Source organism: Anas platyrhynchos, chromosome 5 (assembly GCF_047663525.1).
Source record: "Anas platyrhynchos isolate ZD024472 breed Pekin duck chromosome 5, IASCAAS_PekinDuck_T2T, whole genome shotgun sequence".
Classification (NCBI taxonomy): Eukaryota; Metazoa; Chordata; class Aves; order Anseriformes; family Anatidae; genus Anas; species Anas platyrhynchos.
The window spans coordinates 16,407,268-16,425,634 of NC_092591.1; the positions used below are offsets into that span (position 1 = coordinate 16,407,268).

Below are 18,367 nucleotides of genomic sequence, written 5' to 3' on the forward strand. Positions count from 1 at the left end.
TAAAAGGTGGTGTTCCTGGTGGATAGCTTTGATCAAGATATATTCTTTTCTTTCAAAGAGAAGCAAAGTTAAATAAGGTATTTTGAGAAAATTATGAAATATGCTTATGTCAGGTGCAAAACCAGCTCAGACAAATTCTGCAGTTTTGACAAGTTTGCTGTCTTGGGAAATCATGTTCTGTTTGCTCTGCTTAATGTTCTACTCCTAGTAATGCAGAAAATATTGTACTTAATGGAGGAAATGTTCTCTTTGCTCTAGTTACAAAGCTTCTCCACTTCCTTCCACCTGTGTGTTATTCAAATTCACCCAGGAGATGAAAAGTTTGGCTTGTGGGTCTGGCCCTCTGGCACCAGTTCTCTGAAGAGTAGATGAGGAGCATGGGCACTCAGTTCTCACAGCGCTTGAAATTTCAAATGACCAAAGCAGCATGTGGAGAGATGGACTTCAGGGACCTTTTGCTAATGCTCAGAGTCTTTGCCCGTTTCAAACGCCAACTAATTTGGCTTCATAATGCACATATTGTTGGTAAAAGCTGATGCCCAAAGATGTGAAAGGGCACACACATGGAGTTGGTCACAGCTGTGTAAAACTCATGGGATTCATGATTCCCAGTCTTCGCTACATCAGTTGCATTCCTGAGTGTGAGGCACAGAGATTTGCACCTCTGTGTAATACTGTGGCACCTCCACTGTTCCCTGGAAAACATGCTGATAGGGAAATCGTGTAAGCATTAGAGAACAGTTAGTGTGTGGTAATAGTTAGTATCTGAAACACATTTCTTTTATTCCTGAGCAAGAACTCTTCAATGGTTATTGAATATTTTTAGTAAGAATTTCAGCTAGCCAACTTACTGCATTTGATTGCTAAGGTCATAGGCTGTTACTTCTGCAAATATCTGGGTGAGGTCTGGAAGAAGCAGTGCTAAGTATAGAGGACATATTTTCCTTAAGCTGCACTTAACTGCCAAGGTGAAGTTCAGTATGAAATGGGGCAGAGCACTTTGCAGGGAGAGCCCTGGCTTTGGCTGAGAACTTAATGGGCTGTTGTGTCAGCGTGACAGCTGCTGCTCCACTGGAATGCTATTAGAGGGAAAGTGACCTGCTAGAGATAAGTCCCTTGCCCCAGTAAATTTCTTTAAGTAATTACAGTATGATACCTTGACATTCCTCTCTGTACCTTTGCTAGCGTTTAAATAACGTAATCCATTATTTTTGAATAGCTTAAATATCGAAGCTTTGTTTTTAAACCTATTTAAATTAGAATCTCAGTGAAAATGTGACTTTTATCTAATGAGTCTGTGGGATGAATTCTGAGTGCTGAGAGATAAGTGGTGTATTTGTACGTTTACACATTTATCCTTTAGTTTAGGGACTTGTTCTTTGTATCGTTTTTGATGGCGCTTGCGAAAGAATTATATCACCTGAATAGAGATGCAGTGGCCTAAAACAACAGAAAATGTTAAAACCCAAACAAACAAAACTGCACCTACAGACCAGAAACCTAACTCCCCCTTCTGAAGTCTCTTCTAACATTCCCAAATGCTTCAGAGCCACATAAGTTAAAAGTCTATCACTGATCCTCTGGCAGTTAATTTTTTCAGATGCTGATATCAAATATGGTAGTAATTTTTAACTACAGACTATTAGAAATTAAATTGTTTTTAACTTTCAGAAATGATAAATGTCTAATTTGCATATAGTGGTTAATAGAGCATAAAAATAAGATACGTATTTTGAATATTATTTCTGTCTTCAAAGCTTTTGTCAGGAATAAGGTATTTTATATAGTGCAGCTTGATTATTTTTTTTTTGAGAAAATATAACTTAGTTTCAGTATGCAATTGCTTACTGCAGAGATCTCAAATTTCTACATATTTCTTTACAATGTATGTCGTGGTAGGGGCAGGAATAGGAGACCATACATAAAATCTTGGCAGAACTTGCAGAAATCATACACTTCTGTCAGACTAATCAAATTTGTTTGCTGTTGGTGTGCATGACGGCATCAGTTTCACTACCTTGACTTTTTGATCAAAGTCAAGGTGCTGGGGGAGCTTGGCAGGTGGGAAGGAGTCTCACTGTTGTGCAGGGTCAGCCAAGGCTGTGAAGAAAACCAAGCATGCTCCCAGCAGGCTTACAGCCTCTTTACGCACTCCCAGTGGAAGCTTAGAGAGTTACGCACCAGAAACAGCTGTGCTGAAATCCCATGTGGCAGGGCACACGGGATGGGGACCCTCCCACTGATATCAGCTGCAATTCTTCCCTTCTCATCCTCCCGGGGCTGCTGACCTTGCCAGCATCTCCCGCGGTCAGGGCTCGCAGGCTGTGGATAGCGTTTCTGTTCCACATGCTAAAGGAAGCAGGGCAGTAGCATTTCTGTGCTTTGCTGTTCCTTAGGGCTGTGCTGCAGCTCTTGCTGTCTTTGCTAATCTTGAATATTGTAAATCTTTCTTTTCAGTGGACTCCGAAGGAAGCCATTAACAATCCCACCCCCCCACACCTTAAGATTTGGGGCAAACAAATCTGTCTGCTCCCTGTGTAGGTATACACAGCATGGCTTTTCTCTCCCATACTGCCAACTTGAGCTGTGTTAACATCACTGCCCCTGTTTTCATGTGCCTAATTTTTTTGTTGATAGCATGGTCCTTATCACACAGTGTAGAGGAACAGGAGACCTCCCAGGTCAGCGATTTGGGCTGGGGATGTGCTTCTTGAGGCATGCTAACTCCTGATATAGGTGAGAACAGTCGTCTCAGGTATACCAGGGAGTCCTGGAGAGTACCAGCAGAGGTATTTGATACAGGAAGGCAGATCCGTTCTGTAGGATTTGCATAGCGATGAATTGATTTAAATATCTGCAAAGCACGAGAGCATTCTGTTTTGTTACCTATTTTTGCAGACCTGTCTGCTGCCTTCTGAGAATAGCAGAGAACTAAATGGAAAGCAAATTAGCCTGGAACAGGGTTGGGTTACAGTAGAGTAAAACAGAAATAATTGTAATCCAGGAACTGGATAATAGGGCTGAAATGCAGTTTTATAGTCTGTTACCATCTCCACTATTTTGTTATTAAGAATACACCTGCCTTTCTATGCCTCAATTTACCATCCCCTGTTCATAAACTGATCCGTATTTATTAATAAAAGACTTTGTGATTTTCCTGTAAAAATTTCTTGTATGCTGATGGGAAGTTGGAAGTTTTCCTTTTGGTAATACTGGAAATTTGGATTATATGTCAAATGTTATAAGAAGCAAAGTATTGCTCACACACCTGGAGCATATGGAACATCTAAGTCAGAGCACCCTTAAATTCTCTGAGATCTGTTGATTAAGAACTAATTGTATCATTAGAAAATCTCTCTCCACCATAATACCTGCTTTCTGTATTTTTTCCAGAGCACAAGTAGGAGAGACGGATGGAATTGAGGATAAGGTCTGAGTAAGTCAGATTCAGAAGAAATAGTTCCTTGTCTCCTGACTTGATTGGTTAATACCAATCTTGTTAAACAAATTTGTTCAATTGATGATTTGAATGAATTGATGAATTTGATGAATTGATGAGATGATTAGTCTAAATTAGTCTAAATAATTGACGAATTTGATGAATTGATGAGATCATTAGTCTCCCCTCCTACCCACAGCAACACTGGGCTCATCTGATTGAACATAGATCATTTGCCAGCCAGTAAAAGCAAACAACAACAACAAAAGCATTAAAGTCCTTGGTGGTTCCTTCTTGACCAGAGGAATGTGGGGGAGAAGTCAGGTGGGAAGAGTCCGCAAGGGTCCCTTTCACTTTCTGGTGCTTGGTTCCCTTCGTCCTGATAAGAAAGAGAATCAAACAACTCCAGCTCCTGCCCTCCAGACAAAGTTTATGACTTTGAAAGCTGAGTCTGTTTTGGCTGGTGTAAGCCACTGCTGACTAGGGAAACTTTGTTATGCTTACAGCAAAATACTCCCTGAACAGCTGCCTGTCATAGCTGTACAGGGGCTTGGGTAGCTCTATGCATTGCAGCTTCCTACTTGTCTGGTCCATTCACATTGATGGCCCAAGTGATGGAAAATCAATAGGGTTATTAATTTGTCTTTCTGACATTTTGTTGAACAGGTTCTCTTTGCATTAGCCTTCTTGAAAAGATGGATCACAAACGATTTTTACTCCTAGACCTCTGCTGGCAGTTAATGAAAACTGAAAACATTTCCTACCCCTCTATTCATCCCCCCAAGCCCTGCCCCATATTTCCTACTGTTGACTTTCCTACTGTGAAGTTGTCCAGGAAGAGCTCTTCTGTTCTTGATTTATTAGAAGGGTTTAGGGCTGGGATGAAGGGAAATTAGGGAGATATTTTGGAAGGAGAGAAGTTAGGCATTACTCTTGTTCTGGAGGGGGGAGTGCGTTGTTCTTGCTGCACTGATTGCTTTCATCAGAAGTATCAGCTTCAAAAGGATGATTTGGGTATGTACTTGTGGAGAGAGATGATGCCAGTGCATTTTTAGTTGTTTTTTTTTCTTTCTTTTTAATATACTAGCCCATTGTTATTCTACTTTCCACCTTTGTACTCTGAAAATACTTGTGTGATTCTTTTCTTTTTTCATGTGCTCCGCTGAAAAAAGGGAAGTGAAAAATCAAAGGAAACTTTCAAAGCTTAGAAGCTTTTTTCATACTGGAGGGGCCAGGGAGAGAGAGAGAGAGTTGAAATGGTCTATTTACACTTGAATTCACAGGGCAGCGCCTGTGTTTTTCCCATTTGAAAAATAATTCTTTCTTATATTGGTGTTGGAAGAGCCTTGTAAGCAGGCAAAATTAACTAAAAATCTCCCTTCCAAGTGCTAACTGTTGTAGGATGGCTTTCCTGGGGATAGCTATTTGCAAAATGAAGCTGAGGTGGACTCCTGAAGGAAAATCAGGGAAGCTGAGTACTCAAAGTTGCTTTCAGATGTGAAATTAATAGAAAAGGAACAGAGGAGTTTTCTGTCCACTGCCCTGTGCCACCACCCTCATCCCTCCCAACCACTGTAGGAATCTCTTTAGGTTTAAAGAGACAAACATTTTTGAGATCGGTTTTAATTCAGGATCCACCTTACCTGTACCTTTCCTCCTGGAAAGAAGTGCCCATGAAAAGAGAGCATCACCACCCAAGACACTGAACAGGAACTTCTATAATTTAAGTCTGAATCTGATGCAAAGTCTTTGGATAAATTTTGTTTCTGTCTATACATGTTTTCTCCCTTGGAAAATGTCAGTTTGTTGTTGTAAGCAGTCATCTCTGTGTTTCTGTACACAGGAAAACACAAATCCAAACACTGTTACTGTTTCATTTGCTAACATTTTTATATGGAGCTTTTGTTTAATATTAAACAAAAGGTTATAGAAGTTTTATTACTTAGTAATAAAATCGAGTCAATGAGTCAGTGAGTAGCTCTTATCATCTAATGACCTAATATTTGCAGTAGATACTGTATAAACTTTCTGTTAAAATATTAAAATGGAAAAAAAAAAATCATTAACTACCTTTTTTGGGTAAAATGACAATCAGTTCTCTTCTCATCTATATATATGCTTCTCAAGAAAAGCTATTTTTTAATCTCTGGGCTATATCCAGAGGTATTTAATAGGGAACATCAGATGCTTGGTCTCTCATTTGATTCTCTCATTTGAAGCTCTTTTGATTTCAGGTTTCTTTGCTGGCCTTCTGCCAGTAACAGGGCTGGTTCAGAGCATTACTGAATGCCAAGCTTGGAGTACAAACAAAGGAAGATCTGCTAAAAGTCCTTTTTTTTTCTTTTTCTTTTTTTTTTTTTTTTCTTGTTTGCTTTTATTATGTCAAAGATTAGGAAGAGGAAAACAGACGTTGTCTGGGTCAAGCTGAACTGCAGCCCAGGGACAGCCCTTTCAAAATACTGCAGGGAAGCCTAAATATCCAACAGATTGTTGTCTGGGTTGTTGGAGCCTGCAGTTGGATACCAGTCTTTGGTAAATCCATCACAATAAAGTTCAGTTCTTTTGTTGGAATGACCAGAGAAGAGCTGAACAGTAAAAGCTGAAAGGTTGTGATTTACCGAATACAGACCCTTGGCTCCAGTGTTTCTTCTTTCTTTCTGCAACTGCTCCATTTTCAAGTTCACATTTGTAGTAGCTCAGCTGCTGTCAAAATTCTTAGATGCAACCATTTCATGTTCATCGACAAATCTGTATTTCTGGTGGTGGAGCTATTCTGTGCCATGAGAAGAATGCTACTGCTCAGGCTAAATTGAGAGTTTTCTGGTCTGTAAAGCCATACATTAAAAAAAATGTGCTTGCTGAGTGTGCAGCAGTACCTAGTAAAGAATCGAAGTGTACAGAAGATCTCATATATGCTACCGTAATTATTCCTGTGATGCTGACAAAATTTTCCTATTGTATTCTCCTGTTGTGGGATGTAAGTGTTAAGGTTTGGACTTGATTTTCCTTTAAAGTGCTTTCCTGCACGTAGATACCGGAGCTCTTTCTTTTGCATGTGCTCAAAGTGTTGGCAGCATGCATGCCCAAGGGGAGGCCTGGCATTTGCTTTGGGGATCCTGCTGCAACTCAATGCTTCTGCTTTTGAATGCAGGGTTGACGCTTTGTGATGGAAATCCAAGCAACACACAATGCCATGAGAACAGATGCAGAGTTATAAGGATCTGAGCGCATTTAAATGCTTCTGTCCCTGAAACGGCTCTTCAGGAGTTAACCACTAGCTGTGTCCAAGGAGAGATGCCCTATACAAATACATCAGCCTTGTTCTGCACTGACAGACTTCTGTGCTTCAAAGAGCAGGCCATTTCTGGATTAGCTAAAAATGAGAGCTGTGTAGCCAACCCCCAGATTAGCTCTAGGAGACACTCGCTTCTGGTCCCGGTCCTTTGCTTTACTCAGTTGATGCAGGTTTTTATGGCCCTTTGCTGACAGTCTCTGAGCTTTGCCATTCCTGTGCCCTGTGGCTGACTACATAAGCCTATAAAAGAAGAATATCTGAAGAATAGTTTTTGAAACATGTTTGATGCCAAGAAATTTTCTTTTTTCTTTTTTTCTTTTTTAATAAAAAAACACCTTGTATTCAGGCTCCTGTGTATGTTTGAAGGGGCTGTTGTCTTTCATGTGAAGTTCTTTTCAACACGATCAGGGCTTGTTAAAGTCCTCCAGGCTCTAAATGGCTTCTGAGAAACAGCCCCCACCTTCATGCTCTCTGGTTATTTTGTGTTTGCCTTCCAGAGCTCTTTGGAGTCTCCTTAAGGCAGCAGGATGAGAAATCAGTCACTGGAAAGCCAGCTACGATGCTCGCTGCTGTTGAAGCCTTGCCTGGTGTAGCAGCGCCTCAGGATCATGCCTTCATTGCTGTTAAACTTCATTATGCTGTGTCAAGCTTAGTGCTTGGATGATCTTATAATATGGTTTAGAGCTATTATCGTTATAAATAAAGCACCATGAAGTTTCCTACAGAACTCATTAAAAAACACTTGTACTTCTGGAAATACATAGAGTAACGTGAGCCAAAATAATGTGGAATATACCTGAAGACAGGGCAGGGAGGATAGTCAATAATGCTGAGGTGAGCATCAGGAGGATTTGGGAAGCTGCGCAAGGAACCAAGAGAGGGAAAAGTCATTCCGTCTTTGGAGGGGAGTGAAGGGGATGGAAACTGAAGTGAGGACAAATGTATGTGTGAAGGGAAGGATTAGTGTGTACAGAGTGGGCCAGCATGGGCAGAGTGGAGCTTAAATTCAGTGCGGAATCAGGACCAGCCAGGGCAGAGGGGCAGTCACTGCAGTACAAAAGGAAGAGCTAGTACACCCGCCAGAAACACTGCAGGATGTTTGCTGTTAGATCCGTGTTGGGATCAGGTTGCGGAACTGTAGGTCTCACTCTGTTTGCTGTGTGCTTACACGGCCCCCCAGCACCATGTTGGCCGTCCTTCGTGTACCACCCCGTCCCTCTGCTCACAAAGCTGCCCGATGTGTGGTAGCTTCCAAACTCTTCAGATGAGGCATAGAGGGGCTGAAGGAGCCGTGTAGATGTGTTGAGATACTCCAAGTAACGTTTCATGATCAGCAAGTTTAAACTAATGCCCTAATCACGGGATCATCCCAGCCTCACAAGGTGTCTTCTGGCGGTGTGGAAGTGCCTGAGTGCACGGACACACACGGGGCTCTGAGAAGCGTTAGTAACAAGTTTCTCTCTCCAAAAAGCAAATCTCTTCTGTATGTGGAAGCTGACTGCTTTGCTTGAAACTCTGAAAGTATTGGGGACAGGAGACTAATGAAAACTGTTCACAGTGCTGATGACTTGAAACGAACCCAGCTTGTGCTCCAGGGAGCCAGAGGGGACGCTGCAAGGGTGAGGCAGCAGCTGGGCCTGATGCTTGTGGTGACAGTCCCTGGGAAAGGCTCTGTCCCTCACCTTTCCCAGGTAGCAGCAAAGCTGAGCATATCTTTAGGGATATATAATAATATATAATTCACTTTATTTGTTCTGCAGGGGTTGTTTATTCTGTCAGACATCTAGTGCAGCTGAAGTGTGCCTTGTGGCCCTGTGAAGGAAAGCTACTTCTATGTTGTGGCTGATGCAGTGGGTTCACTAAACCACAGCACTGGATCCTCTTAGCCTCAAGAGAATAATCCCTTTTTAGCAAGCCATCAGCCCAGACTCTGCAGTCAGCAGCAAGAGAGTTTGCCAGTGCTGGGTGCCAGGGGAGAACTGCTTCCCCAGTTAGTGTCTGGAAGATCATAATTTGCTGGGGACATGAGTCTTTTCTCTCCCATCTCAGTGCCTAGCAAAGTGCATCTCCTGTGGCCACCTCATCATACTCCTTAGTGTCTTTTGGAGCATGTTTTTTTTTCTCTGAAGCAACCAAAAAAAGGAAGTAGATTTTCATGAAAGTGTAGGACTCGCAGGGGCATTTACCATGGGTGTACGTGAATAGATTTAAACAAATGGAAATGTAAAGATGGCTTTCAGATGCTGGGTTAAACAAAGCCAGATGCTAACTTCAGAAATGTTTGTCCTATTTTGGATGGGATAAAATGGATTCTTGTTTATCCATTGACTTTATGAGGTCAAGTTCAGGCAAGGATGAAAAAGTGGAACTAGGCTTCTGGTCAGAGAAATAGAAGAAGGTTTTGTAGCCATGGGTGGGTTTTCAAGGGCGGTACCATCAGCTGTCTATACGTTCATGGCCAAGATGCAGCAGTGCAGTCATGACTTCAGGGAATGGGGAGCTGAGTTTGCAAGGAGGACATCCATGGGAACGTTACTTTGCTTTGTGGTGAGGAGAGTATGAGCTAATAAAAATGGCAAGATGGGTGCTTTGAGACCTCAATGAAGACACAGTAAACCAGCAATCTTCTCAGCTCAGCCAAAAAAAAATCTATCCTTTATCATTCAGCTTGTGATACAGCATTCAGCACAGCTAGAGGACAGCAATAATAACAACATTAAAGAACACAGATGTAGTTCTGAGCTTAGCTCAGGCAGTTTTGATGTTCATGTGGAGTAACTCAATACAGGGCTGACCCCAAGATAGCAGCATGTCATCCTTCTTCTCCTAATTGCTCTTCTTTGCCCTGCTCACAGCTGTTATTGTGGCACTTTGCCACTGGCTCCCTTCTGAGTTGATGGGGTTGCAGCACAGGTTTCACTGCTGATGGTGAGTCTACAGGAGGAATTTGCCATCCTGAAAGAGTGAGCTGTCATGTTTGTGTTTGTTTCAAATGTCAGTGTCTAGACTGTCTGGTCACTTTCTGCATTGCCAATTTACTTTTGCCTCCTCTAGCAGAGAAGCTGGACGTTGACTGGGGTTTTTAACTTTATTCTCTTCTCCATCTCAGTATTTTCCACAGTCTTCAGCCAACCTAATACCTTTTTTTTTTCCTTTGTATTTGTTTTGCAGGAGTATATTGATGCTCATCCAGAAACCATCATCCTGGACCCTCTTCCGGCTATTCGGACACTTCTGGACCGATCCAAGTCTTACGAGCTCATTCGGCAAATAGAGGCATACATGCAAGGTAGGCCAATTGCCTGCTCTCCCAGGAGGCTTTTATTGTGACTTGTAGGGAAGCAGCTGGCTTCTGGAGGTTGGCTGTGAGGTGTCAAATAGTGGTTTTGGGCCTCTCACATTCTTTAGCTCCATGGGAGCACAAACACCGAAGCATTCCAGTGTCACAGGATTGCATTCTGGACTCCAGTGCTCTTCTTCAAAGTATGTAAAGGAGGTTTACATCCGGTTAAGAACACGATGTGGGTTTAATGGACAGTGTATTTACTACAGTGAGTAACCCCAGAAAGCTCCTGGAAAACATTCTTTCTGTGCATGCTAGTAAATTGAAATAACTCGACAAGCTTAACAGCTTATCATAAGAATCCTTAGGCTTCATCAGAAGGCTTGAATTTTGGGGGGATTTATGGAAGAAAAAAAAATATTTTGGAAAAGACTGAAAGAAATTAAATTCTAAGTAGAGCTAAGATGTTTGAGAAAGGCTGGAAGCTGGAAGCATGCTCAAGTTAATTGCTTGGAAGAAACATTAAATGCTCTTCTGGTGTTGGCTGGCTACCTGACACAGACTGTTGCCTTTAATTGGTATCATTAGAGTTGCCATCCCATATTTGGAGGTCATGCCTCTTAACCTGAATAATGGTATCATCTTACCATGTTAACTGTTAGGTTAAGTGAGTCTTTCACTCCTTTTCTATTTCTTCTATTGCCATTTTCTTGAAATATTTCTTGGCTTTTTTGTTCAGTTTTAGATCAGCTCTTGAAGCAACTGTTTCATACGTTAGATGACTATAATTTAGGGAAATTGCATTTCTGAACTATGTTCTAATGTGGTGTTACTGCAATTGCCATTACAATTGTGTTAGCACTATTTCATGGGCACCTAAGAAGTTCATCAATTTGTATTTTTATAATTGTGGAATTTATAGATGTATTGTTTGCATCTGACCTGCCTGGCCTCATAAGTAGTGACTTTATGACCCTCTCAAGTATGTAAAAGTATGACCAATAATTGCAGCACTCTCCCATATGCTTTGGAATCTCTTTACAAGAAAACGTGCAGTTAGTTTAAAAGGACTTTTTTTCTGGAGTGGTTGTTGCTGTGTGTGAGTGGGAAACAGGTTCTAAGGGAGACCTGTACTCTGAGGAAGGGATTGGTTTTTGTTCTAGGAGCAGAGAGATTCAGGATGGGTTTGTTTGTTTGTTTGTTTTTCCTTAAGTTGTTATTGATATTGTTGTTGGTGTTATATCTCTGGGAACATTATACTCAGGAGAGCATCCAGTGTTTCCAAGGACTTTGGATTGCACATATCATGGCCTTCTCTGGTCAAACTGGTGAGAAAAAAGAGTAAATTTTTCTTCCTTAAGGAAGAGTTAAAGTGTCAGTTAAAACTGACATGTTAAAGAAAAGCTGTTAATAAAATTTAGGAATGAAGTAGAAAAAGGCATCACCCATTTCCACTGGCTGCTTTAATATTAGGTGACCATATCTACACCCACCCCAAGTGCCCTGCTACATCTCCGCTTATTTTTTTCTCATCATCAGAAATATTACGGTAGAGACCTTGAACCGACTTTGTACTTAGGAGGGGAAATCTCAAGAGAGATGAATAATTGGCTGACTTCTCGCCCTGGTCCAAGTAGACCAGCCTCTGTATTCCCACATGTAATCATCTGCGGTGAGAAATTCAGAAGACCAAAAAAAACTGCATCCCTCTAGACTTTGTGGTGTTTTTTTTCCCCTCCTTGTTTTCACCTGCTAAACTGTTTTCTGCTCTGCAGCTGTCATGTCATATCCCAAGGCAATGAGCACTTTGAGAGCTCAAACAAGAAGTAATACATCTGTAAATAGCATAAGGTCTTAACAGTTGCATCTTTTTTGTTCTGGAATTTCAGAAGAAAGTCACTACCAAGAATAATATCCTAGTATGTAGCTGCAAGGAAAAGAACCCATTTTATCAGAGGATACAAACGTGATGTGGTGCACTAAGCTCAGTGCAAGGGATTCCCTCTTCCAAAGGAATGCCATAAGCTCTGGTGGGTTCAATACATGTGTAAGGAGGAATGTTCTGCTTTTGAAAACCTTTAAATTTCATCATCTCATTTATAGGGCAGTTTTGGATTCAGGTAATCCTAACCTCTAATTGAATTACGTTATAAAGTAAACAAAGTAGTCTTCATTTTGTTGTAAACAAAGTAGTCTTCATTTATGATCTTCAGTTTGCATTTCATTTAAGCCTGTACACCTTAATAGAACTGTATAATTAAAGATTCATGCCAGTTGGGCTGAAGGGAAGATGGACATGTGTTCTGCTCTTTCCATTTTGCACAATGCTGAATCCTGCTCCGTGTTGCCTGCATCGCTGGAAACGTCGGATGTTGCTGAGGTGACCGTGTTCTGCAGCAGTAGGGCACAGTGTTATACAAACAGCTTGACTTTGAATGAAATTATCTTTCAGATATCCAAGTTAATGCTTGTCAACTGTGAATTCTCCATATGGCCTGAAAAACAGAATCGCTATATGAAGTGCCTAAAACTGGGCACCTGGACATTGTTAGGATTTCTGGAAGTCCTTTCCATGCTCTTTATGGAGTCAAATATCTGAATAATAAGCATTGTGATCCAGCCTCACAAGAACGGTCTGGAAAGACGTTTTGTGGCCCAAGCTTTGCCTTTTGCAAGCTTTGTCTATTTATTTTATTTTTTTTGCAAGCTTTGTCTATTGCAGTCTGTAGCCCTTAAATGAACAGTGAGAACTACAAGCAGGGAAGAGTTGTATGTGCAGTTTAGTGCCAAGCATGGAGCTGAACCTGAACTTTCCAGGTCCTCGACTGGCACTAACCACTCTTTCCACTGCCACTTGTGGAAACACAGGGTTCACAGAACTTCAGGCTGGAAGGGGTCTCTGGAGATCATCTAGTCCCCCCACTGCTCCAAGCAGGACCATGTCCAGCTGGGCTTTTATATCTCCATGGAAGGAGGCTGAATGACCACTCCAGGCAACCTGCTCCAGGATTCACCTTGACCCCACCGTGTAACAGGGTAGGATGCAGCTAACAGTGGATGCCTTTGTTTTTTTCAGTTCAGATAGTGATATCTCCCTTGGAAGGAAGTGGGACTCTCTTCTAAAAATATATATACGTATATGAAAAGCTATTTTAGCATTGATTTTCATGGATTTTTTTTTTTTTGCAGAAATAGTCCAATCAGGGCTGTGACTTCCTCTTTTTCCTGTTCTCTGTTATTTTGAGTGCAAGCTCGAAAAGACCTAGTCATTCTGAAACCTTCACTTCTAAGTCTTTTGAAAAAAGACTTCAAAAATAAAGTTTGCGCTCACTGCTTGTGTCCTACATAGCTGGCAGGTCTATCTTGAAATAAATCACTGAAAAGATTTTTTTTTGGCGTGGCAGTTGAGTTCTCTTGGCAGCTGTATGGCTTTGTTTACTTATCAGTGAAGAATGACTTGTGATACAAAAGTATTCTAGTTCAGCTTCTGTAATGTTTAGTGAAAGATTAGGAACATTATTTAACAAAATTCATTTTTGCAGATTATTGTATGGTTGGAGCTGGGTCAGCCTTTTGAAGCTTCAACCTCATGAAAAATAACTAAATTCTCTGAAACCGTCTTGAAAAGCTGTCATCTTACAACCTCGGAGTTCAAGATCTGACTTCTTAAATTATGCTTAAGATGATTACAGATAATCACTGTGAGTAGGCTTGGGAATATAGCCTTTTTATTTAAAGATTAAAGGCTTTTAAATGTAATAATAATAATCTAAACTGAAGGAATTAAAATCAAAACTGATCAACTTGCTATGCGCTAGGTGCTCTGTCTAGTTAATGCTTACATATAAAATTCAGCTCCCTTTTCTGTTGCCTGAAACTTTCTGACTAAAAGTTTCTTCAGTGGTTGAGCCTCAGATATTGCAGACCCTGAAGTTCATTTCTATAAATATTTTCACCTGTTTTTTTTTTTTTTTTTTTTTTAAAGTGGTTTTAAGAGTTCTCATATGAACCTAGTTGTGGTTCCTGAATTCCTCTCTCTCCTAATGATCTTTTTTGAAATAGGGGAATTATTCCCTGAGGACAGTCGAAACAATACAAAACCATTTAGCTGTGATATTTTCATCGCAGGGTGGAATTGAATTCATATATGTTTGACTGTTTATTATTACATGAGATGCTGTTGCTGTGCGCTCCTTTCTGATTTTGGGCAGTACTAAGGAACAGAGCACTGCACCGTTCGCTTTTCCCTGCATTTCTTTTTATTAGATTCTGAGTCTCTGTCTTAGAAATACCTCTTGAACAACTGCATGTATCTTTTGTGCCTGGGAGAGTGGCTCAGCATGATGTAATGGGTAAGGCACTTGATTTGTGGCTGGGTTTTCTGCTTGGTGCTGGTTTTGACTTGCTTCATGACCTCAGGCACAGCACGCCACCCTTGTGCATCTCCTTCTTCTCCTGACACTTGTCTGCCTGTCTCTTCCCTATAGGTGCCACGTTTTTCCAGGCAGGAACCTCTTTTCCAAATATACGTACACTGCCTCTGATGTCGAGCAATGTGTGTGGGCGGTGTTTTATCAGAAATCAGAGGTCTATTGTTGAGTAGAAACCTGGGTTCTTACAATTCAACAGCAAAGAAAGTAGTTTGACTTTGTTTTTTGGAAGTTATGGAGGATGTACATATCTGGAGTGGGGCATACTCAGAACTTCCAAAAATGAGGCCACCCAGTTAAAGTGCCTGAAAATAGCTTCATATACATAGCTATACGTTCACCTTTTGAAGCTGTGGTCACTGCTGTGTGTGGCCTACTTTAGTTAGCAGGTTTGGCCAGAGGGGAGGGAGAAAAATATTCACACCAGTCAACTTTAGGCACTATATATGGCACTATCTATATATGAAGCTCATATTAAAATGAAAAGAGAAATCTGTTTTTAATTTAAAGGCCCTAAAATCATCCACCTGAGCTCACTTGTCAATGTAGGGATGTGTCACTAAAACAGCTGAGTTAGAAGGCTGGATGTTAGTTACTGCAATAGCCAGGCCAAGTTTTGGATGCAGAAATCTTCTTTGTTAATTATATGTTCTCTTCCCTCCAAGAGCACATACAAACAGATGTCTTATTACCTCGCTCCAAGTGTGGTGCATCTTCCCTCTCTGCATTTTAATTTCTGTCTGAAAACTAGTCTACAGTCATGGAGGGAAGTAATGGGAATGAAATTAAAATTCTCTGCAACTGGAAGGACCTTGACAAAGAGCATCAGCACACAGCAGTGTTGAATATGGTAGTGCTGTGTACTCTGGCTGTCAGCACTTTTGTACATCTCAGCCCCACTGTGCCAAACTGGGAAAAATCTGGGGCTTTTGACCCAAAAAGGTGTCACCTGGCATCTTTTTTATAAAAGCTCATTCATCCACCTAGGATCAGGTTTACAGAGGCAAGGGCAAGTTGGTATTGCAATAAAAATGCCAGGCTTTGAAATTTAAAGTAGACAGCTGCTTCCAAAGGACTACTCCTATCCTGAGAGAGGTAGCAGGGAAAAAAAGAGGGAAGCCACAAAGGGAAGCTGGAATCTCCTGTCTTGTACTGTTGCTTGCTCTTGTCAAAGTAATTTACAAAAGGATTTGTGAGGTAAGAATGCTGAAAGCTATCTATTTCATAAACAGAAAATAGGAATATTACTTTCCTTTCCCCTCATACCCTTCTTCCCCTTTCCCAGAATTTATCATTTTGAGCTGTCAGAGAAGGTGGGGGGAACCAGAGAGCTGGAGGGGCTGATGTGGAAATGAAAAAACTTGCTCATGGTCCCAGTTCTTCCAACCAGGAGCGGTATTCTCCTGGCTTGATACTTCTGTCCTGCTAAGATACATGAGCTTGACATTGTTGAAGGAGATCCTGCAGTCCAACACAGACACAAAACCCAGAGAAGAAAATACAAAGCATTTTAATGGTGTTGGCTCATAGCATGTCAGAACTCCCTGAACCAACAAACAGTTGCCTTCTATCCCAGTAGTTTTGATGGTCGGTCACTAAGCTTTCCAGATAAGCCTGTCTGTGAAGTTCAGATGTTATTTTTGGGTGCCGTTAGGTTTACTCTTTAAATCTTGTGTGCCTTTTCTGGCCAGATATGAGGATTCTGCTTCCCACTTTCAGTCTCCTTTGCTTATCAGCGTCTAGAAAGAAACAAAGCTGGCCCTTTTATCCATTTATTGCATGCTAGTGTTGATGACTTTTGCTTTACATCTACGTGCATCATTTCAAAGCATGTGTGTACTCGATAAAACTGAAAACATGGAAAAGTTTATAGCAATTTAAGCAAGACCTTTATGAATTTTGTGATTGGAGTTTGGACGAACCAAAAGAAAGCCTGAATCGGCTTTTATGAGGTAAAATCACTGCACACCATTGTCATATGGCTTTTCTAAGACACCTTCAGTTTCTGTTTTAAGAACAGAACATCAACCAATTCTTGAAGGTTATTCTTTCTCTAGAATTAGGAAAGGAGGAGCGAGGATTCTTCTTATCATTCCTCTTTGGGATACTCTTCTTACAGTAAAGGTTGGAAAAGGTTGGAAAGTGCTGATTTTTTTTGGTCTCCTGATGTGTAAGCACTGTGTCTGAGGTGGAAATGGAGATATTTAAATGCATCCATAGGCAGGCATGGCTGTATGGAGACTGTCAGCTCTTCTGGAATGTCCCTGATCATGGTTCAGGTCACTGTGCTGCTTCTATATAAAGGAAACAAACCACTGATTCTGCAGGATACAACTTAGATCGATGAAGATGGAAAGGTAGGACACTGAGAAGAAGGTGTGGTGGTGTTACAGGTGTATGCTGTTGTGACCTGTTTGGTGGGCAAGAGGTACTTAGAGCATGTTTCAGAACTAGTGGGATTTGTAGTGAAATACCCAACTCGTTCAACTTGTTAAACTCTGTATGCTGGGGGTGAACCACTCCTTGTTAAGTCAGGGGAAAATAATCGGAGTGGTAGAAATTGTGCCTGTCCCACATGGCACTCTCTGGCCTTGTTGCTCTGGTTGCCTTCAGGCCTTCTGGTCTTCAGAGCCTTTCAAAGTTGTCAAGTGAAGTTTGGATAGGTGGATACTACACTTAGCACATGGAAATGACTTTCCAAAAAAAGTGACTCCTTTGAGAGCTGACAAAGTAAGCTGAAACATCACAAAGCACAAGACAAAGACCATCGACACAGAGAGAAAGAAACAAGCTGCTTTCGATGTGGTGAGCCAAACATCCCATACCAGTGGTGTTCCAGAACATTTAGTAATCACTCTGGAAAAGGCAAATGAACCTCCTTTTGAGGTGGCAATTTTTTATTATTTTTTTTTCCAGATAAATCCAAATTGCTTAGTTTTTTCCAAGCTATGGGAGACAGGAATATCAGGTGGGTCTAACCAAAGTAAGTTAAGAGTCAGCGTGATGATAGATCAAGTTTATTGCAGTCTCTTGGGCCCATAAAGAAATAATATGAACAGTCATGCATTGTTAACTTCTAAATTGACTCACTGCTCAGGAAAGACCTCGGTGTCACAGTGGACAGCTCACTGGAAACTTCTGCCCCCTCTGCCTCAATAGTCAAAAGAGAACATGCCAACAGAACCAAACAAAAAGATTATGGTGGCCAAAAATAGCGTAGAAGATACTGAGCATACAGTTATGGAAATAATGTGCTTTCTCTCCCCAGAAGAGTGTTTTCAGTTCTGCTTTCCTGAATTTAAAAAAATGTGTTAGAAATGAAAGAAGTGTTGGAGAAAAGAGACGTGGTCAGGGCCAAGAGACAACCATGCAAGGGGAAAGTGAGATAAAGCTGGGGCTGTCAGAGATGGAACAGAACCTGGGCAAACAAAATATGAATAAATGGGAAAGCAAAAATGTTCTCCTTTTTCCTACCAGGGCACAGCGGGGTTCCAATAGGGTTCCTCAGAATATCTGCAATTTCCATAAAACACCATCCAAGAGAATAGCTGGATGGACAAAGATAGGAGATATTCACAGCTGGGCTTTGAAAGTTTACAAATGGTCGTGCTTTGAGGTGTATGGCAATGACGGGTGGGTGTTAGGAAGAAACTTGGTTTATGAACTCTGAACTCTATAACCTGAGATATTTTCAGAGACAATGTGTACACACGTTCCTCTGGTCCGAAGTACACTGCTGAGTCGCAGAAGTTGAGATCACACTGTCTCAGCTGACCTGTGGTCCCATTTGGTTTGATAATTGCCATCTTCTGGTTCTCACCTCCCATGAAGCAGGAATGCCTGAAACCGTGGTGGTGATTTAAAGTGTTTCTTAGTTTGGCATACGTTTTAAACCTGGTACAAGTAGTAATATTTTGGCA

The 18,367-nt window shown here is 41.2% G+C and overlaps 1 protein-coding gene across 2 annotated transcripts in view; it reads left to right on the top strand.

Moving 5' to 3' along the window:
• The window catches only part of ITPK1 (inositol-tetrakisphosphate 1-kinase), a 139,947-nt gene that overhangs the window by 68,355 nt on the left and 53,225 nt on the right, over positions 1–18,367 (top strand). For both annotated transcript variants that reach the window (XM_027459635.3, XM_027459636.3), the window contains exon 5: positions 9,906–10,023. In XM_027459635.3, the coding sequence (XP_027315436.1) occupies positions 9,906–10,023 (118 nt within the window). The remainder of the gene's footprint in view (positions 1–9,905; positions 10,024–18,367) is intronic.